This window comes from Podarcis melisellensis, assembly GCF_964234715.1.
Source record: "Podarcis melisellensis genome assembly, chromosome: 7".
NCBI classification, from domain to species: Eukaryota; Metazoa; Chordata; class Lepidosauria; order Squamata; family Lacertidae; genus Podarcis; species Podarcis melisellensis.
In genome coordinates, this window is record NC_138539.1 from 87,824,761 (window position 1) to 87,848,226 (window position 23,466).

At 41.4% G+C, this 23,466-nt stretch overlaps 1 protein-coding gene across 4 annotated transcripts in view; it reads left to right on the top strand.

The window, feature by feature from the left end:
• Positions 1-23,235, top strand: part of NRG2 (neuregulin 2) — a 140,652-nt gene extending 117,417 nt beyond the window's left edge. For 2 of the 4 annotated variants that reach the window (XM_081917802.1, XM_081917805.1), the window contains exons 6-11: positions 1,690-1,713; positions 13,097-13,199; positions 14,747-14,870; positions 16,371-16,498; positions 17,135-17,359; positions 19,652-23,235. In XM_081917802.1, coding sequence (XP_081773928.1) covers positions 1,690-1,713; positions 13,097-13,199; positions 14,747-14,870; positions 16,371-16,498; positions 17,135-17,359; positions 19,652-20,303 — 1,256 coding nt within the window. In that variant the 3' untranslated portion in view covers positions 20,304-23,235. The remainder of the gene's footprint in view (positions 1-1,689; positions 1,714-13,096; positions 13,200-14,746; positions 14,871-16,370; positions 16,499-17,134; positions 17,360-19,651) is intronic. The other 2 variants (XM_081917803.1, XM_081917804.1) reach the window with 1 other exon arrangement.
• The last annotated feature ends 231 nt before the right edge of the window (positions 23,236-23,466 follow it).

A 23,466-nucleotide genomic window follows, 5' to 3' on the forward strand; every position in this document is an offset into this window, starting at 1 on the left:
TTAACCTGAAGCACCACTTTAGCTAATGGGGCCTCCAGCTACCGCCGCGCCACTGGAGCACGATTTCTGTTCTCATCCTGAAGCAAAGTTCTTAACCTGACGTACTATTTCTGGGTTAGCGGAGTCTGTAACCTGAAGCGTATGTAACCCGAGGTACCACTGTATATGATTTTTATGTCTCCTGTGTGCTGGGGAGTCAATGCAGTCTTATTGGCCACTAACAGAATTTAAGTTTAAAAAAACAAGCCTTCAGTCAGGAATAGGACAGGGAATAAAATGGATTCAGTTTGCATTTAAAGTGTTTATCAAATTTGCCCTTTCCAAAACATTGTAGGAACTGAAACACAGCCATCCATCAAAATTCTCTTTTATATGAAATATGCTATGCAGTTCTCCAACCAAACAACATTCACAAATATGTGTACATATTTGTGAACAAAGTGCACATAAACATTATATTTGTGAAAATAGCATACAAAAGGTCATCAAGTTAGATAAAATTGCTTGCAAAAAATTGTACATTAGTCAAAACTGCATGTTAAAATGTGTTTATGGGGGTGCACTAAAATGCTGAAGAAATTTCAAACCTAAAGGAAAATCACAAATTGCAGCAGAAATGTGGAAATATGAATTTAAGATTGAAAAAATGAAAAATTGAGAGAACTGAGATTGATAGATTCTGCCATCCCTAGTCGGGAACATTGAATCTGTACTTTCATATCCTCTACTTTCTTTTCCTTTCTCCATTTTCTGTATAGGTTGAGTTATTATGCACAAATAATATTAGACTATACTTTTTATTCTTTCCTTTGGGCAATAATTATATTTCTGGGCATAATTAATTGCCCTTTTTCATTTCTCCTGTTGTGTGGATAATGCAAACTCTTATCCCAAACCATTAATGTTTATAAGAGATAACACTATTTCTTAAATGATTCTTGGTGTTCATAAATGATTTCTTAATTTAGTGCAGACTGTGGAAAATGCCTTACAGCTTGATCTTAACCACATTCACTTGGAAGTAAATTGATTTCAAGAGGACTTACTTTGAAGTAAATGTGTTTAAGATTCAGCTAAAAATGTCTTGCATAAATTTCATTTCGTTGCAGATGTAACGGTATGTCCTGTTATGCTTCAGTCCTTCAGAAGTTGTTCATTTAAGCTGCAGTCCTGTACATGCTTACCTGAGCGGAAGTCACATTGAACTCAATGGGACTTACTTTTGAGTAGACATGCATAGGATTGTATTGTTACTGCTATATACTGCCATAGGCATGTGTGGCAGTAAAGAAGGGTTGTATACATGTGCAAATCTACTACCTCAATGTTGCAACAATAGTGAGAAGGAAAGATCTCTTTAGCAGGAATACACCTATACAGTACTTAAATAAAAGTATATGTGATAAATGCCTATTCTAAAATCAAATTCCAGGTGCCAATAGACATGCTTGCTTTTGAAAAAGCCCTTATTAATTACCATTGCAGATCTATCTCGGCATTCTTTTATATGGAATGTTTTAAAAATAAACTGGTGGTGACAGTTCTGTATGCTTTGATGCTTCTCTTGTGATTTTGAAAGCTGATGTATTTTATGGGTTTTTTTAAGTATTTTAAAATATTTGGTAATCTCTCCTACCAACCTGTTTCTCTTTTCTCCTTTCCTTCTCTGTTCTCTTTCTGCACTGGCAGAGCACCTTGGATTAGAATTAAAGGGTATGGACTCAACCATTCATTTGTTAACCAGATACCATTACGAGCTGCTGACAGTCCTTCATATTGTATTTTGATAGCTTCAGTGGGATGGTTTTAAAAATCAGCTGTTCTGTTCCTTGTTCTGGCACAAATTGGGCCAAACATAATACCTAAAATTACACTAAAGGAATTAAATCCTAAATAATCTGCATGGGTTTATTGCAGCACTTTTCCCACTCACCTTAGTGGGAAACGTGTCTACCTCAGGTGACATTAGTGGGCTGCAGAGACTGGTCTTTGTCACTTTTCACTTCCGTGCTCCATTATGTTTGGATGTAAACTGAAAAATTGATCGTGTCATTCTGGAAAACCATTGGCTTGTATAGTGGGAGCAGTGGACAAACACTCCAGTAAGGAAAAGGTTGGTGTGAAAAAAATTAGGAAGTTGAAGCAATTCTACAAAGCTACCCTGGCTCTGAAAAAATAAACATGGAAAAGTCTATTTTTATTTCCCCCTCTGCCTCACTCCATTATATTCCATGTTCATTTGGAAGGAATCAATTTAAAATGATAGAGCTAGGTAGGTCACGAGGACTTGCCCAATGTTGCAGAACTACAATTCCCACCGAAGATGACCAGTGGCCAGGGATTATGGAAGCTGTAGTTCAACAACATCTGGAGGACCAAAGGATCCCCATCTCTGAGGGAGGCGTATGTTGAAATGTAAGGCCCCATAGCAGCCCGGTCCTATTTCACCAACACTAGCACTAGGTTTAGATGAGTTCCCCAACAGCTGTTCTGAATATGATACAAAATAAAGTAACACCCTGAGGTGGTAGGTTTCTGGGCTGTACCGCTTCCAATTTCAAGTAGAGGGTATATTTAGCCTTAAAAAAAATACACAATTCACTGCATATACTGGATTTAAGGCCAAACTACATATGTAAGAAGGGACGCGGGTGGCACTGTGGGTTAAACCACAGAGCCTAGGACTTGCCGATCAGAAGGTCGGTGGTTCGAATCCCCGCAACGGGGTGAGCTCCCATTGCTCGAACCCTGCTCCTGCCAACCTAGCAGTTCGAAAGCACATCAAAGTGCAAGTAGATAAATAGGTACCACTTACTAGCAGGAAGGTAAACGGCGTTTCCGTGCGCTGCTCTGGTTCGCCAGAAGCGGCGTAGTCATGCTGGCCACATGACCCGGAAGCTGTACACTGGCTCCCTCGGCCAGTAAAGTGAGATGAGCACCACAACCCCAGAGTTGGCCACGACTGGACCTAATGGTCAGAGGTCCCTTTACCTTTACCTTACATGTTTAAGAGAGATTTATGAAAGACTCTTCTAACATACATTTTCTGCTGGTTGTGTGTAGTAGCAGGCCAGGGAGGATTGGGTCCAAATAGTGGCACTGGGGAAGAGAATATCCAACCTTTTTTTTTCTCTGAACAGTTTTTGTCATCTAAATGGTCCTCTTTAGTGAGGGGATAAAATACACTTTGGGTCTTAACACCTTAGACAGAAAATGATGCTGAACCTTTCTCTCCAGTATGCTAGTTTCCTATGTGGAAGGAGAATTTTGTATGGGGAAATGTCCAAAAATCTCCCCCATCTCCAAGTGGTACAGGCCAGAATTCTATCACCCCTTCACAGTAGCCTTCACAGAGCGCATCATGGAATAGTGTGAAAACACTTACTGGACATGCCCTTTAAAGGTTGAGTGTTCCATGTTAATGAGAACTGCACATGCAACTGGATTCCCAGCTGTACATGCATAGAGACCCTTTCTCACTAATGCTTGATGCTGGGTTGTCACTGCTGGGTGTGTTTTGCCTATGTGTGGTGGCATTCATTGCATGCAAGAGGGGCTAGTTTGAAACCCACCCACCGCTTATTCTGCATCATCTGTAGAATGGCTCTTGGGAAGAAGTACCGTACATGATCCCATTGCCAGAGGGACTGCGCTGGGGTCTGAATGTATAAAAAGCTAAACTTGGAGCATATCAGCAGTTTCTGTAGGAGGCTATAAAGCCATCTCTGATTATTATTATCAGCCCTGTAGTCTAACCAATGATCTGCTTCCTTCTTCTTTCCCCATTCACTCAATATAATAGCAAAAATAGCTTGTTGTGTTGGCACATTGCTGTAGTAATTTCTGAGAAGAAACAATTTCCCACGCTTAAACTTAACAAACAGGAAAATGTGCTCACACGTATTCAAAGCTAGATATCGTATCCCAAACATCTCCCTCTGAGTATCCTACTTGTTTCCTATGATCTACTCGCTTCAAGTGAGGTTTATGAGGCTGGTTGAAAAACAAACAAACAAATCCTTCTACATATGTCAGGGCTGGGAACCTCCCAGTTTGGCGCATGAGGCTGTTTCTCCCCAAATGATACCCTCTGGCCTCATATCTGATGTCTTTTCCCATGGGGAACTCAGTTGCACAGATGGCATCCCTAGCTCGGTTGGCCTTGGGAAGAGTGAGGACAAGGCAGGGTGAAGCAGCGATACCCAAACACCCAGCAAACTCCTGGCTATCGGGTGCTTGGGTGGTGTTGGCCAAGGGACCTTGATAGGCAGCTGGGTCATATCTGTGCTTGATGGACACAGAGGTTCTTGGAAGCACCCTCAAGTCCCCTTCCTTCTGCCTTGCAGCTGTTCTAAATCCATGCTCCACAGGTTTTCACATATTTCCTCCTCCTCTTGGCTATGTAGCACTGACACACGAATGAGGCCAGTGAAAAATTATAAAAGCATAAGAATATAGAAAGGGAATTACTATAACATCAGGTGTCTTAGAAAAGCACATGTCTTTCAAGCCTCAATGACAGTGAAAACCAAATGCTTGTGTTCAGAGAAAGTTTATAATAATACTTTCACTTGTACGAAACATGGACCTTAGTCCACAGTGCTTGGTTATCATTTACCCACACAATCAGTTTGCAGGACAGCCTATCTAGGAAAGAGCGGCAAGCGCTTTCCAGAAAGAGGGTATATATAGCACTAGTGAGCCTTGGACACCCCCCCCAACCTATTCCTGTATGGAGTGTTTGTCCATGTTTCCAAATTACTACTGAATCTTGCAAAATTTCATACTGATAGCACCAAATGGACCTGTGTGAATTCATTAACCACAGTACATTCTCATCAGGTTCCTCTTTGTGGTGGGAATAGTAATAATAACAGTTCATAGGGAACAGCTACCTCCCACCCGATACATCTGCTGACAAGAATGCTGTAATTGAAGGGGAAATGTGCCTACTTATGTATCAGACCATAATTGTCCATTATCAGGAGATCCACTTCTGTGAACGAACAAACTTTATGTAGAAAGTGGCCTTGAATTGACAGTGTTCCTGAATCAAAAACTCTTTGAAAAGACATTTGGAATTGAGGATTTTTGACATCCCTACTTAGCTTAAACTTGTGTTGCTTTTTTAAAAATGTATTTCTTTCTAGGCTCACTGTTATGCAAGAAATATCTTTTGCCATCCTGCCTCTTCTTTTCAGCCCCTCCCCCCAGCCATGTGTGTACCTGTAACGCTCCGTGGATGACATTTCTTCACATGCACGCGATTTCCTCTTAACAAATTATCGCACAAGATAATTTGTTATTTTTTAAAAATCACATTCTAGCACATGCATGAAATTGTTACTGGACCCTGGCTCAAATTTCTTACAATTTAAGTGGAATTTCGAGTTGCTGTTTACATTGCCTCATATTCTCACTGTACAAACCTGTATAAGTTTACATGTTATAAATTGTTTCATAGCTAACTATTTTTGCTGAACATTAAGGTCTCTAATTTCAAATGAAACTTTGTGATTCCAAAGTATTGTCACTACACAGTAATAGATATAACAACAAATGAGATTTGCAGCACAGGCCTAGACATGTCTACTCAGAAATAAGCTCCACTGAGTTGAATGAGACTTAGTCCTCCATGATTTGTATAGGATTGTGGGTGCTGCCATCAAATGTTTGATGTTGTAAATGGATGACGACAGAATTTTCATGCAGGTCTCAAATGGTGGATTGATCAGCTCATACTGGCTGCATTTCATGTCAGAGATTAGGATTTCATGTGAGAGAAATAAGATTATGGAGAAAATTATTACCTTGATAGTTTTGCTCCTCCAGATAGTTAACAATTCACTGTTGAATTCAAGAAAATTCCTAATAAATCTTGGTGAGGACTTAATTTTATCACTAGGAAGAGTTATATTCACCAATCTGAGAATCAACATTTGAGTTTTTTTCCTTCCTTCCTTCCTTCCTTCCTTCCTTCCTTCCTTCCTTCCTTCCTTCCTTCCTTCCTTCCTTCCTTCCTTCCTTCCTTCCTTCCTTCCTTTCTTTCTTTCTTTCTTTCTTTCTTTCTTTCACATCCTGCCTTATAGGAAACAAACAGATCCTCCCACAGCAGTCTACAATAAACATCAACCTATGTTGTTGCTGCTGCTGTTTTTAAAAAAAACTCACAACCAAGAAACAATATAAAACTATTAAAAGCCATCAGGATCCTTACCACCAGGCAGCTGGTGGTAGAAAAGCCTTGTGGGGGTGAGATAAGAGGGGGGTAATCCCAGTTGGAGCAGATCTGAGGTTGTGGTCATGGAATTTATTTTATTTCAAAGCAAAGTTAAAAGAACAAGATCACTAAAGAAATAAACTCACAGATAAATTATTGTATTAAATCTGGCTACTTTTGCAGAGTACCAAGATCCGTGGGTACAGCACTCAATAACAACACTCTCTCATAGTAAGACTTGTTAGCTATTTGTTGTAGCTGTGAAGAACAAATTTTCAAACTTTTAGAAATTACGCTAAATACGGTGAACCGTGTACCAATATAAAAGTCTTCAGTGTGCGCTTTCTTTCTCTCTCTATATATGTGAAACTTCTTCCATCTAGGCAGTCTCAGCATAGGGTTGTTCAGGGAAGGAGTGTTTAAATGTGCAGCATGAGTAACAGACTGAAAAAATTCCTGATGGGCAGCCTTTCTGTTTCTTGCAGCAAAACATGTTCAAGGCTGGTTCATATCCTCTAGTTTCTGATGAAAGCAATGTGAATCTTAGGTCTTCTTTAAATTGGTAGATGCCAAGGTTGGAGCAGCCTGATACCAGTTCAGATTTCTGGTGTCTATGATATAAAGTCAAAGGAGATGCTCTGCATTCTAAAACCATCGTCTGCAGTACGTTCATATGCCTGTCTAATATTGCAAAGTGTTGAAAATTTAGATGTGGCTCAGCTGCCAGGGCCCTTGCTGAGATTTCAAATTGTAATGTGGGAGTGGCCTGTATACGCTTCAAGAGAATTGGATCCCCCCCCCCCAATATATTTAATTAGCTAGTTAATTTATAGACCACTTCATGTTTCAGCAGAAATCTCTTAGTTCATGTATCACAAAAAAGGGGTACTTAATCTGTTCCGGAAGTCCGTTCTTAAACCAAAGCATTCTTAAACCAAGGTGAGCTTTCCCATAATAGTGGGGGACTCAATTTACAAATGGAACACACTCAACAGGAAGTGGAACATGTTTTGCTTCCTAGGCAAAATTCACAAACCAAAACACCTACTTCCAGGTTTGCAGCGTTCTTAATCCAAGTTGTTCATAAACTAAGCTGTTCTTAAGCCAAGGTGCCACTGTATTGGTATAAGAAATCAGTAGCTGAAGGTGGCACTGCTCACCTGACCTCTCTCTGGCTGAGTCGCTGCTGTATTCAGGTGTTATGTACTGAGTCGAATAGGATCCAAACTGCAGCAGTCTGATTGGTCCTAGAACAATAGGCTCCAAAAGGCAGCAGTCTGATTGGTCCTAGAACAATAGGCTCCAAAAGGCAGCAGTCTGATTGGTCCTAGAACAATGCAGCAGTATGATTGGTTAGCAGGAACCACCCAATCATGCTCCAGATAGAAGTGAATCCACAACCTGATTGGCTTACAGTAGAATTCCGGAATTAGCCAATCATGTGCAGCCCATTGTGTAAATAATGTATATAAAGCAGATACTCTGAGGGGACATTCATTCATTCCTCCTCACCACTATGAGCTGAATAAAGAGCAGGAAATCACTTTGCGACTCTGAGTATATTTCATCAGGGATGGCAAGTAGGCAGGGTGAGGCCAACGTGGTACAAACACCATGACAGGAGCAATGGATTGGCTCCAGCAGCGCATTTGTACTGCACCAACCTCTCTGCCCCTTCCCACCCTGGTTTTCAGCAGGAACTCAGCTGGAGAGAGGTCAGTTGCGGTGACTGATGATACTCTATGGCTAATAATTATTCTACCTACATCTCATCTTTGTAGCAAAGATCTTTTCCGATCACAAACCAGGCAGAGAGGAAGGGTTTGTGGACTGGCATGTACAAACTGGTGAAAAGGCACTTGCTTTCCCTGTTTCCAGCTTTGCATGTCCTGAGTATAGAGAGATACTCTAACATCTCAAGTAAGAAAAAGGCTTCTTATCTTACTGATAGTCAGTGGGATTTGCCCATTTAAGCCGCTTTGAGCTAGAGTTATAATAGCACATGCCCATTTTGAAAAGCAAAAAGTAGGGTTTGAGGGCCTAATGTGTGCCTGCAAATTCTGACAGCCAAAGTATAAACCTCCTGAGTGCTTATATACTGGAAAGGTAACACAGTAGTCAAGCCATATAATCCTCAGGTATATTCACACCTGAGGCTGAAAGTGAAATCTACAGTGCCCTTCAGTTCTCTGGCATCAACATGAATAGCAGGAGAGAGGCTAAAAGGCGCTTTAAGCCTGATATTTGAAAACACTCTTTTTAAGGCTAGGTTTGATACCCACTTTTTGGAATGGAATTTAAGCTGTAAATTGCTTAGGATGTCTTAGAAATCTTGATCATCACATTATCGAAATTTCCTTCCTGGTCCTAAAGTGGGCATGAGTTTTTCTTTCACCATTTGTCAGGCAGTAGATGCCAGCAGTGACAGATGATAAGAATCTCTGGTTTTGGTGCCTTCCTTTCTGAGGAAAGGCCAGATCCTGATCCATCCAGCGCCTCTACTTGGTTGGATGACACACAGAGGACTCTGGGAAGTAAAAGAGGGAACTGTTGGGGTTTTTTGTTTGTTTGTTTGCTAAATCCTAAAAGGAGGAGTTATGTAGAACACATAGTTTTCAGATGCCAGCAAGCCCAAAAGTAAAATGAAACCACCACTGCACAGAGAACAATCTTTGTGTTTGGATTGCTGCCTGATTGCACTGTAGCATACCTTTTAGGCATAGCTGTCAACCTTCCCTTTTTTTTGCGGGAAATTCCCTTATTTCAGTTTCCCGCTGCTTCCCGCTGCTATCCCGGATTGTTAGATATCCCGTAGACTGTCCCCGGGACAGGTGAGGCTGCTGATCCCTTGTTTTCGAGGCTGCTGATCCCTTATTTTCAAATATGAAAGTTAACCAGATACCATTACGAGCTGCTGACAGTCCTTCAGATGACAGCTATCCTTTTAGGGCATATTATTTCATTTATAGGTTCAAATTTCACAGCACAGCAAAAGCTTACCTGTCATACTTTAAAGTGCATTACTCCTTTATTTCTATAGCTGTGTTCAAATAGTGGAGCTTAGACTCTTATTGTGGAATAAATCAGAAGTTCATGGGCAGTGTCCCTCCCCCCACATTAGCCTCCTTGTTAGTTCATACCACTTTTTTGTGAAATAGCTTTAAAAGTGAAGTAGAATTCATATGGGCTGAAAAGTTACTCTAAGGATGTGAAAGAATTGAATTGATTTGTAAGACTCTAAAATAAGGGCCTGATAAAAATTTATGCACAGGTATGTGCAACAAACTTCAGCTGCTGGTTTGGTTGCAAAACCCCCCTCAAAACAACCCCCCCATACACAAAGGGATCATTTTCAGTGAGTGGTGAAAGGGTTAAGCAGTCCTCCCTCCTCCTGCTTCTGTGCTCTAAGTTGTCACTTCCTAAAGCAGCTTTTCTGCAACAAAAGCAGCCTTGAGAGTTTTGTGACACTTGTTTGCCCATAACATTTGATTAGGCCTTCAGACAGAGCTTTTCATGCCAGACAAGGTAATTGCCTTAAATTAGAATGTATGCATATACAAAAAGACAAAAGTGTGTGTGTGTGTGTGTGTGTGTGTATCTGTTTCTAATTCTATATAAACCAAAATATTCCATATACCTAAAATATTTGATTACTGCCTATAGTGAAGGGCTAATGTACTTCATTACAAAACTTCGGCTGGGAGGGGATCATTTTCAAGGTCATAATCTTCTCTCTTTTATGAAATTGTAACTTAATATTATGCGTGTGTACCCAACAAGTGTAACTTGAGAATTATTTGGCGCAGACTATGAACCATGCCTTCATGGATTTTTATAATTTATATTGCCTTATCTGCAGTCATTCCTTTCTCAGACCCTCCATTCCCAGGGAGACTATTCAGTCTCTCACCCCATTCACACTGGGCTGTGCAAGCCTGACCCCCATCAAATTCAGGGCCTGATTTGGTGATCTGGATCCAGCCCTGATTAATTTTGGATCAATCTGAGCCCAGTGCAACCTGATCTGGGACTGGAAATCAAAATCTTGTGTTCATGTTCACTTAAACTCTGAAATCAAAATGGCCATTACTTTTTTGTTTTTTTTCCACGTAGGTGTATGATATTGGGAGACATTGTAGCCTCCCAAGAGAGGATTAGCCTTGCCAAATTTCAGGCAGACATTTTCTGCTTGTGTTTAAGTTTGTATTCCCCTCCAAAAAAGAAACTAATGTTATTAAGACTGTACTGCACTGATGTATGTAATATTACCCTGTATGAGTGCTGCTTGTTCACTGACTGTGTACAATGTATTGGACTGTGTACAATGAAGTCACAAGACTTAGACATAAACACAGAAGACTAAGTATTAATACAGAAAGCAGAACACAGCTGTAAATAAAATGCAAACCTAACCTTAAAAACTAGGGCCAACATTTGGGGTAGCGGGGAAAACAACTGGTTATTTTGTGGAAGGCTGGGACTGGATTGATTGGGAAAGGATGGGAGACAAATAGGTATGAGAGATGCTAAGCCAACACTTCAGCTGGTGGAAGAGCTGCAACAAGCAAGCCGTTGGCACTCTGCTCTCGTATAAAACACCCCAGTGAGAGAGACACGGTTGTTGAAGAACCTCATTTCAGACAACATGGAGGCAGACACGCCAAACAAACAAACAGACAAACATGACTGGCATTAGAGACCAGATCTACCATTTCTAGGAAATTTGGTGACTGAGTGGATGTGAGACATTGTTAGACCTGGCCTCTGAGAAAATTATATTCCAGGTTTGCTTCTCTGTTGTTTCTCAGTGCGTGAACCTGCATCTAAACGCCACCTGTTCACTCGCAGTTGTAGCCCCCCATTCCTGCCCTGGTTTCCTTCCCTCTCCCAGCCTTTAACCAGGTGCACTTCTGCTCCAATTGACTTGACAGGCTCACAACACTGGGCTACACCTTCATGGTGGCCATATGCTACTCTAAGCCTGCCTACCAACACTGAGTTACTTTGCAGGGTCGACATAACCCATGCTTTATCAGCACCACTCCTACCCTCTGCAATATGAGCATAATAATGATGGCCTTTTTTGCATTGGCATTAGCCCAATAATTTTTTTAATGTTTACTAACTCAGAAAAATATTTTTTGTATGAAATAAGATATGACTCAGAAAAATCTTTGCTGCTGCCTTTGTCTTTGAGCTACTACACCTCAACCACAGCAACACTACAATTCTGGATAGCAGAATTGCTTTCTGTGGGGCAGAAATTGCTTCTCCACCATTAAAGACTATCAGAAAAATCTTAAGAACAAACCAAGATGTTCCTGTTTTGAAGACTATATCATTAATGTTTAATTCAAACCTTCTGTTTGTCTTATTGGCTAGATCTTCTTTCCTAAAAGTCAGTTATTGCTGACACTTCATTCATTGACCAAAAGGCTAGTCTGTCATAAATACCAATGGGCGAGCATAGTGCCTGCAAGTGGTGTCTCATATCTCGTGTCCCTCAAGTGCTAGGGACATACTTTTTTAAAAACGAAAAGTAAGCTGAGAAACTGGAGATTGTAGCTTATTTGGGGGGTGGGGTGGGGTGGGCAATTGCACTCCCTGTCTTCCCTGCAGACACCCATGCAGGCAACCCATTTCTCCCCAGCAAGTAATCACTTTCAACCATTGGTACATCTGCACAGCTTCTGATAGCAGAGAGGCTGGGTCTAGACACATCAAAGAAGCATTTCAGTTAAACGCGTTGTAAATTTAAACAGGGAAATCTGGTAGAGAAAAACAGGACTCCACAATGTTATATTGCATATACAACACATATAAATTGCTTCTTTTTTACCAGTGTAGCCGAGTCCTGGATACTCTCCTACTCCTCTGCTGTTCTTAGAGGCTCCAGTAGCCAAAAGATACACAGTGATTCAGTTTCTCTTCCACTGTCTTCTGGTTAGTTGTTCGGGTTCTGTGACTTCTAAATGCTACCAGAGTTAAGAGATACAGAGCTCAGAGCGAAGTGTATGTAGATATATATTTCCTTTGGCTACTTTACCAACAAAAAATGAAACTCAGCAAGTGTTTCCACTGTGGGTCAACATGAATTTTCTGCAGTATTGAAGGACATTTGTGAGTATGAAAAGACGCCACTGATATAGTGCCAAAAAAGAGAAAAGGAACAAAGTAGATCAATATATATACAATGTGTATATTGTTTTATGTGTTATATTTATTATTTTATGTAGACATAATTACATAATTTAAACAACTGCAATACATTTCATCATAGTGGGGAAGGATGACCATGTGATCTGAATGCCTGCTTACTCCACTGTTCAGGTGCTAAACGTTGATGGGCAACTTCAAGGCCCCTCCTTTCTCTTCTCAGGGTTGTTTATTTTTAAACCAGACTTGGACCAGATAGCCCTTCAAATAGAGAGGTTCTTCAAATGCAAGACCGCTCTCTGTAAAGTAGGACGCATGACCACTCTATGAACATGAGACCTCTGAGAATATGAGAACTGCTACGCTCTTGCTTGAATGCTGTCATACATCGGGTATTCTACAAATAGTTGTTCAAAAAAGAAGTAGGTTTGTGGGATTATTAGAAAACATGGGAGAGATGTCTTGGAAAGAAAAAGGAACCCAGTGTGAATTGTTTTTTGTTTGATTTGATTCACGTGAAAAGGAAATAGTAAAAGTAAAGGTTTGGAGAGAAGTAGAATATCTACACCTAATGTTGGGCTAGGAGTACAGATTTTAGTGTATAAATCAGGAAAAGAGCCCATTGGGTTCCGTCTCCTAGTGAGAGGGTTGGTATATTCAGAATTCATATTTTTAAACTGATATGCTTTTAACCGCTCATTGTTTTTATGTCATTTGCAGAAGCTGAGGAGCTGTATCAGAAGAGAGTTCTAACCATAACTGGGATTTGTGTTGCATTGCTTGTTGTGGGAATAGTGTGTGTGGTAGCCTACTGTAAAACCAAGTGAGTGACATTTCTTAATAGTAAAGAGAGCTTTTATAATGCATGGGCATTTTATGCCGTTCTTAAAGTTCCAATTGTTACCAGCCTAAAATACTGTTGTGTGTAACCTGAGCTCTGAGTGGCGTCACTGCAGGGATTCCAGCACTTACCCAAGGGTCAGTTTCACTGGACACATAGGGTTTTATTTACACCTATATGCAACCTTACTAAGCTTTAGGGAGGAAAAGGAAGGGAGTGAGTCTACTGTTTTCAGCAACTGGTGTAACATGCAGTTCCAGAGTGCTTTCAGACAGTGCTTTCAGCATAGCTACATGGGAGGAGGCTAGAGCAGTGTCCACTCGCCAGGACAGGAATGGGGCCGAGTGAGGCGGAAGTGAGGTCATGGGAGCTCTGGGTTCTTGTTGTTGGTCCCACAAGTGGGTGAATGCTACCACCCACTGGGAGCTCTCCCCACCTCATTGCCACCTTGCTCCGCTTCCATTCCTCAGGGATCAGCACCAGTGCTTCTACTCTGATACCCTCAGGCGCCATTGTTGCCACCCATGGTAAGTTACATTGTTAACAATTTTAGAAATATAGGCAAAAAGCTGTTGAAGTGTGAATTAGAAAATCTTTAAAGAAGAAAAAAGGAAAAAAACTGATAAAGTGGTGCAAACCAGAACAGTAATAGTAAAAGTTTACTGAAGTGTAGATGATATTATTATTATTATTATTATTATTATTATTATTATTATTATTATTATTATTATTATTTACTAATTGTTACAATTTTTTCAGCTGCTTTATCTCGCTCAAGGCAACCCAAAGTGATTTACAACCAAACAAAAAACCCCACACAGAGACACTGAAACCATATGTAAGCCAATAGGCTCCCTCTCTCAATACATCAATGCACACATTGAAAACCATGCCTTAGTCTAACAAGAACAACAAGGCAGGAGAGTGGTGCTAAGAACAATTCCCAGCTGAAGTAATTGTACTACTGTTCTCTTCATGCATCTCCAGTGTCTTATCTAATCTGATAAAGTTCCCATATGCAAACTGCAAAGATTGAGTGCAAGCCAAAATTCTCTAATTCCCAGCCGCTTGTCCAAAGGGGGACCCTGTCTTCCTTGGCAGAAGAATGCAGTAAAAAGAGCTGACCATTGTCAAACTTTGTATTCCCCTATTCTTTTTTTTAAAAAAAATGTTGATTTCGTTTTCAAAGGTTTACATACTTTGCCATCAACAATACGTTTAATTATTCCTTTGACTTTCCATCCCTCCCACCATGATGTTCTGTGCCTATCTTTTAATGCTGTATATTTTAACTTATGACACTCCATATATACATCCTATATTATTGGCATTAATGTCTTTCTACTGTTGCTCATATTTCAAATCCTACTGGCATTTTCATGCAATTACAATAGTTCTTTAGATATTCTACAAAAGGTTTCCAATCCTCAAAGAACATTTCGTCATTTTATTCCCCTATTCATAACTGAATATCTTTTCAGGATGAAGGCAAGCATCAGTAAAATGTATTAATCTCTTTAACTCTTTAGAAAACAGAGAAATCAAATGCATAACCATTTGCGGCAAAATATGTGTCCAGCCCATCAGAACAGAAACCTTGCAAATGGCCCTAGTCACCCCCGGCTGGACCCTGAGGAAATTCAGATGGCTGATGTAAGTAGCTTTTTTTAAAAAAAAAAATCAGGGTGTGGGAACCTCTGAAATGGCAATGGGGGAGGGGATAGATCAAGGACAGAGGGGCAAATGGTCATTTCCTCCTCCTCCCCCTCCTCCCCCCCCCCGTTCTATTTCTATTTCCCTTCTTCACTTTCTCCCTCTTGTCCCTCCCTTGGCTTTTTCCAGAGGCAGTTCATGTAGTAGTTTATTGGTGGGGCTCCCAGCTGCTGTATGTGAGGAAGGGGGAAAAGGACACTGAGACACAAAGGCACAGAGGCTGCTACTTCAAGTCCCTGCAGGTGCATAGCAGCCGAGTGGGCAAGCAGCAGCCCAGAGGGTCTACAAACACACCTGGTGTGTTTCCCAGGGATGGGGGAGAACTTTCATTGCATTTAGAGGCGGATCCATCAAATTCACACTTTCTAGAACCAAAACACAGAACCTTCCTTCAAAATTGGCAATTAACTGAATTTTGTGATGTATTTCTCCAATCAAACAGTGCATATATTCACAGTAAGGTTTGCATTAAGAAAGGAGCCTGTTAGTGGAAATAACATAAAAATGCATTGTATTAGGACAAAGCGCTTGTAAAACCGCATTTTTAAAAGTCGGTTTGGAGAAACTTACACAAGAATGCCGAATAATTTTCATTGCTGTGGAAATGTGGAGAACTGAATTTAAGATTGGAAAAAACGAGATACGGAGATCACTGAAATTTGCAGATCCTTCCATCCTTTGTGCTGCCCACTTTGACAGCCACGGTGTGTCTTCAGGCTGCCCCCCCCCCCCCCCGCCTTGCAATGCCTTCCAGTAAGGATAACGGGGGAGGGCCTTCGTCATGCAGCAGCCCCCACCTTTGGCTCAATTAATTGGAGGATTCCGGTTTGCTATTATAGTTGTTTCTTTTAAAGATTGCAAGTTCAGCTTACTGCTTTTTGTCATATGCAACGCTGTCCTGGGCTTAAAGGCTGGGTAGGAATTAAACATGATAATAAGTGTTAGCTTCATTTGGGTAGTCTGAGATGAGCATCTGTGCATTTCAGTTGGTGCTATTTGGTGTGTGGAAAGGGGTTTCATTCCTCACTGGCTTAGTATTTAAGCAAGACTTAAACGTCTCTAAAGAGATTGGTTTTTTGCTCGGGTGATGCAACCATTGCTCTTATATGCAGGTTGTCTCCTCCGGTGATATGTGTTGCTCTGCATCTTTAGTGTTCTGTGCTTTGCTGCTGGGGAGATGCCAGCCCAGAGATTAGCATCACAAGGTCATAAGCTTTTAAAAGCAATCATAAGCAGCACTTCCAGGCAGGCTAATTGTTTTGGAGGTTCTGAAATTGAAGAACAAAAGTCAAGCAAAATTAGGGCGATCTGAATTGGCTGGCCTAATTCTTATCCTCTGTAAATGGAAGCATAATGTAGTATGGTTCATAACAAGCCTATAAATAAAACAATGTTTTCAGCTTAAAATTGATGTCAGATAATTTGTGACTTTCCGCCCAGTATATGTCGAAAAACGTTCCTGCTACTGAGCATGTCATACGAAGGGAAACGGAGACCACTTTTTCAGGGAGCCATTCCTGCTCACCATCCCACCCGAGCTCCACAGGGACTCCGAATTCAAGGCAAAGGTACTTCACACCCCAGCTTCAAAACTCAGTTTTGTCTCAACTTACCTGCATAGCGATCTGTGCATATGCAGACATCTGGGAGTGCAGAAAAGCCCTTCGGTTAATGGCATGATGGAAATGTTCCTTGCAGGCCTGTGGCCTCATTTGCAACGTTTAGTTTCAGTAATTGACTTTTGCTTGTGCCTGTGACATTTTGCTTTCAGATCTCACCTCCCTCATGCTAGCAGGGTCCTCTCATCTTTCTAGAGACAGGCAGTCAGGAAGGGGTGAGCAGCCTGGCTCTCTCACTCTCAGAATCAGTTGTGCCCCTTGGAGTGTTTCTGTCCAGCTCTGAGCGGGTTTGAGCAGTCAGAAGGAGTGGTGGAAGGGGTGAGGTGCGTCCCAAAGAAAATGCTCCACATGGAACTCTGTGCTCTTAACCCCTGCATGCCCGTGTATAAGTAGAAACACAGCTGCATTCATTACCAGCCTCCTTTCTACCCCATCCTCTTTCTCCAAGAAGCTTAGAGCTGCATACATGGGATTAGCCCATTTTATTCTCTCACAAGTCAAGCCTGCTAAGTAATTTGTGTGGATCTATGCAGTATGAGGCTGCTGGGAGGGATCCAAAGTCACTTGCTCTGGTTTGATCCGCAGACATGGAAGCCACACTTGGAGCCTGGAGCAGACAGAAAGCCTGACTTCGGACTGTCAGTCTGGGATTATGCTGTCTTCCGTGGGGACCAGCAAGTGCAACAGCCCTGCCTGCGTGGAGGCTCGCGCTCGGAGGGAGGCTGCCTATGCCAGTGAGGAGCAAAGGAGGCCCATGATGCAATACAGAGACTCCGTGGATTCCCTTCGAGACTCACCACATAGTGAGAGGTCTCGTTTTCTGCTGTTATTCTCGCTTGCTGTTCCCACTTGCTTGTCAGTATGGATGGTGTTTCACAGACTTTCACAGACAATGTCCAGTCTCTCTCATGAAACAGTGAGAGAGAAGGAGGGGGATGGGGAGAGCTTTGAGTATCAATTCCAGAGTTAAGATGAATAAGCTGAGTTAAAGGGTTTTTTTGTTTTTGTTTTGCAACACACACACACACACACACACACACACACACACACACACTAAAAGGCCATGTGGCATAATGGCTAAGGGCTCGTCCACACTTACTTTTGCTCTGCATTTCTAGGTCTGGGCTTTCCAGGTCTGTGTCCGACAGTTTTGTTTGTTTGCCCCACTGCTTTCCCTGCAAAAACCTTGCTGCTTAATTGGAGTAAATGGCATTCTGCAGAAAATTTGAATTGCCATTTGTTCTGATTCAGCAATAAAGAGCAGATTTTCCTAGGGAAAGCAGTGGGATGACGAGGACAACAACACTTGGCCATAGACCGGGAAAGTGAAGTCCTGTGCCTAGAAAGTGTGGCGCAAAAGGTAAATGTGAATGAGCCCTAAGAGTCTGGATTAGGAGGCCCATGGTTAAAATTTGCCATAAATCCACTAGATAGCTGTAATCTGCTCCAGCCTCACCATATGCAACCTGGGGGAAACAGCACTGACTTGCTTTGCAGGTCTGCTGCTGTTGCAGAATTACGACCATATAATCTAGGTGAAGTGGTTTGCATGCTGTAAAGCACCACTGTGATCAAAGCCTGGCCCAAACCAGGAGCTTGCTATGTGCTTAGTTCTTTGGCTCTTAACACATCTTCCTCACTGATCTCTTTCCCATTTCCTCCAATTCTGCCACGTGACTTCCATCTTAGGCTCACACAGAACTGGAAACTGAACACATGACAGCAGCAGCCAGGCACCAATTACTTTCTTCAGTTGTGTCCTCGAAAATGCTAGAGAACATGCTGCTGTAATGAACTACGTTGTGGCTAATCCACATCCGACAGAAACAATGCTGAGGATTAAACTGCAGTGATGTGCACACTTGAGTGAAACCTAGAGAACCTATTGTACTCTCAATAAACACGCATAGCAATCCACCCCATGGGATAAAGAGGCTACGATAATAGGAAGGGACATTTAAGTAGAGGAGAGAGGCATGTTCGGGTTTTAAATGCACCGGATAGTGGTCAGCAGAATAACATACTGTATTTTTCGCTCTATAACACACACCCGACCATAACACGCACGTAGTTTTTAGAGGAGGAAAATCCGTAGGCATGCCACCCATAGGCATTCCCTCCATAACACGTACAGACATTTCCCCTTACTTTTTAGGAGGAAAAAAGTGAGTGTTATGGTGCAAAAAATACGGTAATTCACCTGAGAAAGTAGAAATGGTTGATTTTCTTGGTCTGAGCATAAGTGCAAGTTGCTTGGGAAGAGTGATCGCAGGGGTCTGATCTCTGACAATAGGCGGCAGCAGATGCTTCAAGGAAATAAAGAACATAATTTTACTATCATTTTCCCCAGAGCTTGTTATGTAGTGTTTTGTCCTCATGATTTTGAAATATTCCTTGTTAGAAGGATCATCTTGCATTGTTTCAGATACATGTTTAGGAGTACTCTCATTTTGACTCAAGAAAACCACCATTTTATAGTTCAAATTGGGGGAAATAAATACAATAAATGGACAGAAGTATAAAGATTCACAAAATGTTTAGGGGTATACATACCCCTGCGTCCCCCCAGGAAAAAGCATTGAATTATACCATTGTTATTTGTTGCTTGTTCAGCTTGACTTTGGGGTTTTCCCTTGCAAACACAAGTGGGGTTAGGCTTTTAGCCTTAATCTGCTTCACACTGTAAAATTTAAAAATCACTGAACTGTTTTGCTCATAATTGTTCTTTTCACATGTAAAGAAGTGATCCCATTTGTTTCCTGTGTGTTTTATCTGTGCTCCTAAGTTAAGGTCTGAGCCTGTAACTGAAAAAATACCCCCCTTATTGTTCATTTGACCAAACCCCATAACAATTCCCACCTTGCTCCTGTCGGTGTGGTAATTCTTCCCAGGCCCCGCGGACGATGACTGTCTCCTTGCCACCTCTTTCTATCTCATTGTAAACAAAACACACAGACGAAAAGAAAAAACATTTCTGTGCAAGTTGGGCTAGTAGAAAGCATTAACTCAGCCTGGATTTAAAGTTGTGTGCTAAAGGGGGGGGGGAGAGCTCTTCATTGTGACCCTTCAGCTTGATCCCAATGCCTTTGTTTCTCCTTCCAGGTACGTATCTGCCTTGACCACCCCAGCACGCCTGTCGCCGGTTGACTTCCACTGCTCCGTATCAGCCCACATGCCCACCTTTGAGATCACTTCTCCTAATTCAGCCCATGCAGTCTCTCTGCCTCCTGCGGCATCCATTAGCTTCCAGGTGGAGGAACAGCAGCCATTGCTCCGAAGGTACCAGATCCCTTCCCAAGATATGCAAAGGTATGAGAGTTACTACCAAAGAAGGAGCTACCTGAACGAGAGCACAGGGAGCTTGCCCTCCAGCCCCTTCCGCATCACGGAGGACGACGAATACGAGACAACACACGAGTACATCTCTGTGCTAGATCAGCCAAAGAGAACGGGCAGCAACAGCAGGCGGTGGAGGAAATCGAAACTGAACGGGCACCTGTCGCACAGGGGCAAAATGCTGAGAGACTCCTTTTCAGTGAGCAGCGCCTCATACAGTGAATCTGATGAGGAGCTGGTGGCCGAGAGCACGCCTTTCTTAAGTATGAGAAACACGGAGGCAATGGACCCCGATTCACCCCCTCTCTATCGCCTGGCCGATAGCAGGACTTACTATTCCTTCGACAGATGCAACACGCAGGGAGGGAACCAAGTGACACATAACAGCAGATCCCGCCAAGATTCAGCACCACCTTAGAGGCCACACCGGCTCTCCCTCATGCCCACTCCCATGAACACACCAGGACTGAGGAAGCGGGGAGGAATAACAGAAAAGACAAATTTTTATTTTATATATAAAAAAGAAAAAAATATGAAATGTTTTATTTTCATTTTAGCAATGATGTCTTATAATAGCTAATGGCAAAGACCTTTTTATAAGGAATCTCTATTTATACGTAACATCTTGATTTACAGCTTCTGAGAAAAGAAGAAATCAACAAAAAAAATTAAAGAGATGGGCCAATTTTTGACTACTTACAAATCATTAAAAAAAACAAAATTCGTGGTGCCTTTTGCTGTACGCTAATGCCAGAGTCCACAATGAAAATTACGTTTAAGCATTCTTGAGATCATAAGCTTTATGTTTAGGACAACTTGTTATGGAATATTTTAATAAGCACTTTTCCATTTGAACACAAACACCCTTTTAAATTGCTTGATATCTGGATGTTGGTAATCTAGTGCTTTTAAAGTGTTGCGCACACATACACTTTCTCTTTTGTGCTCTCTCTCTCTCTCTCTCTCTCTCACACACACACACACACACAACATACGTGTCAATGTTTCCATAAGTCCCTTTCCCTTTCAGGGAAAATAATATGTACTGGTAATTACGTTTTTTAATACAAGATAAGTAGGAAGTGAATAAAGCACACAGTAGCAACAGCCCTTACAATATATCGCTTAGTCTAAACAGATCCATGAGCAAGGGGAAACCAGATAATTAAGCAAATTAAATACTTCGAAGCAGTGTGGTTAAATAGGACTACTTCAAGAAATGCCGATTCTGAGATCTGCTTCAGCCCTGCTACTACTGAGCACAAGTGCTAGCTGTTCATCAGTGACTCTGAGCATCTGCTGTCTGTTCTTCAGAGCCAAGAAAGGTGCAGCCCAGATTCTGATGCCAGCTTGGTCATAAAACAACCGTGGAAAGTTCAGGGGCTGTTGATGACGTGTGCGCACCTATTTTAAAAGCCCAAAGTGAGCTAAGAATCTCCTGAAGTACATCGCCCCGAGCACTAGCTGTCTCCTCCTCCTCCTTGTCCCAAGTAGCGTCACCAGCATGCTGGCTCTTGCCGCTACCTCCCCCCCCCCGAAAGAAACAAAATAAATGCCACTACCAGTGTGCCCTGTTTTGTAAAGACAGTTGTTATTGTAACGTTCTAGCGTTTCATAATGACTTTCTTAAAAATATCTATCTATATATTTTAGCAAGCCGCACGGCATCCCATCGTGTCACTCGCAGCTCTGAGACAACTTCTTTGTACAGCTGGCAAGAAAACTCCCATGACAGAGAGAGATCCCTTCTTTCCTTTCCGTTCCTCGTGGGGCCCTCGGGTTTACATCCTAGCCTGCCTCTTTTCTTTTTCTCTTTTGACTTCTGCATGTCCTTTGCATTTCAGATACTGTAGATTGGATGCATGGAGAAGCTGTGACTGAGAAGATTAAAATACAATTGCCAGTGTATTTCTTTTAACTTTTAGCAATAAAGTACTTTAAACCCTTTGTTCCTCATCCACAACAGGGTCCAATAGAAACGCTGCTAATTTGTCATAAAGATGATTGTAAAAAACAAAACAAAAAAAATTGCTCTGGATTGTCTGAATGTCAGAACTCTTGACTGTTTAACACTTGAACTTTTTTAATATTATAAATAAAAGTAAGAAATGACTATCAAGATTCTAAAATCAATTTGACAGTCAGTGGTGAGAGAGAAAATGAAAGACTGGGAGCCATTATAGGAGGTCTCAATTGGATCTAGACTAAAGTTCTCTGATTTGCAATAACAGACCTGGCCTAATCACCTCCCTTTCCTTCAGTGAGTAGCCAGTTGCTCTGACCTGGGCTCCCCAAGCCAATTCTGACTCGGGATGGAAGGATCTATCAGTTTCAGATCTCTCAGTTTTTCATTTTTCAAATCCTGAATTCAGTTCTCCACAATTTGCAGGAATGTGTGATTTTTTTTTTTAAAAAAACACATTTTCATTTTAGTGTGAATTTCTCCTAATAAACACATTTTATACACAATTTTGACTGTTGTACACATTTTTGCAAGCAATTCCCCTTAATAAAATGTGTTTTCTTTGTTAGTGAAAATATTAATTTTAACAACAATAGTAATTCTGTGTACACTTTCCTGTAATATATCATTAAAAAAAAATTAGTTGGTTGGAGAATTGCATTGCAAAATTCAGATAAGTGCAAATTTCAAAGGATTTCAGTTTACATATTGTTCCAGAAAGTGTGAATTTGAGGGTTTAGACTTCCGACATGTACCAAATTCAATCTCCCCTCCATCCCTGGTTCTGACACACCAATAATTTGTCCCAAATTGGCATAAAATTGCAATTGCATTAATGCTGCAATCCTGTGCAAATTTCTTCTGAAAAAAATAGCATAGGATTTGAATGCACCTGCCATTTTATTGGTTGTTCAGCCAGTTTTTTTTTAAAAAAACTGGATTTTGCAAAATGAATAGCCTCACTTTTTATATTTTACAAACAATAAGCTTAAACCACAAAAGAAAATAAATACCCCTACTCCCTCCAACCTTCAAACATGGAAAGTCATTGTTCAAATGCCCACGTCATACAGGTAAGTATATTGATGTCTGGATAGCTGAGATGTCATGAGCCTCAGGAAGTCCATATTTCCTTTTCTGGTGTAGGTTTAACCTTTGAACAGGAGAAAACTTACAAAAATCTATTCTCAAATCACATTCTGAATCATGATTTTGCAATAAAATGCAGTTCTGTCTAGACTCCAATAAGGTATTGAAGCTCCATTGAGTTTCATCAACAGGGATCCTTGTTGCTCACACTGGGTAAAAGACACAGGAGCCGGCGCTGACCTCAGAGGAGGCTGTGCTGAAAATCATGAGTTTTGCAGGCTACAAGTCTCTGGACCTAGTGGGTGATACCTATCCAGATAGTAAACTGCTGAGTGTGTTGAAATGGCAGCTATTTTGTCATAACTACAACCAGATCCATCATGAAATTAATCGTTTGAAAGATGAGTTTTGTTTTGAGTAGCTTACTAGTGCTGCGTACACCACCAGCAAAATGTCTGTTTGTGTGAGCACAGAGTGCCTTTTCTTAAATCTGTGAAATGTTGGACAGTATGGAAGTGGTGCAGCCTTT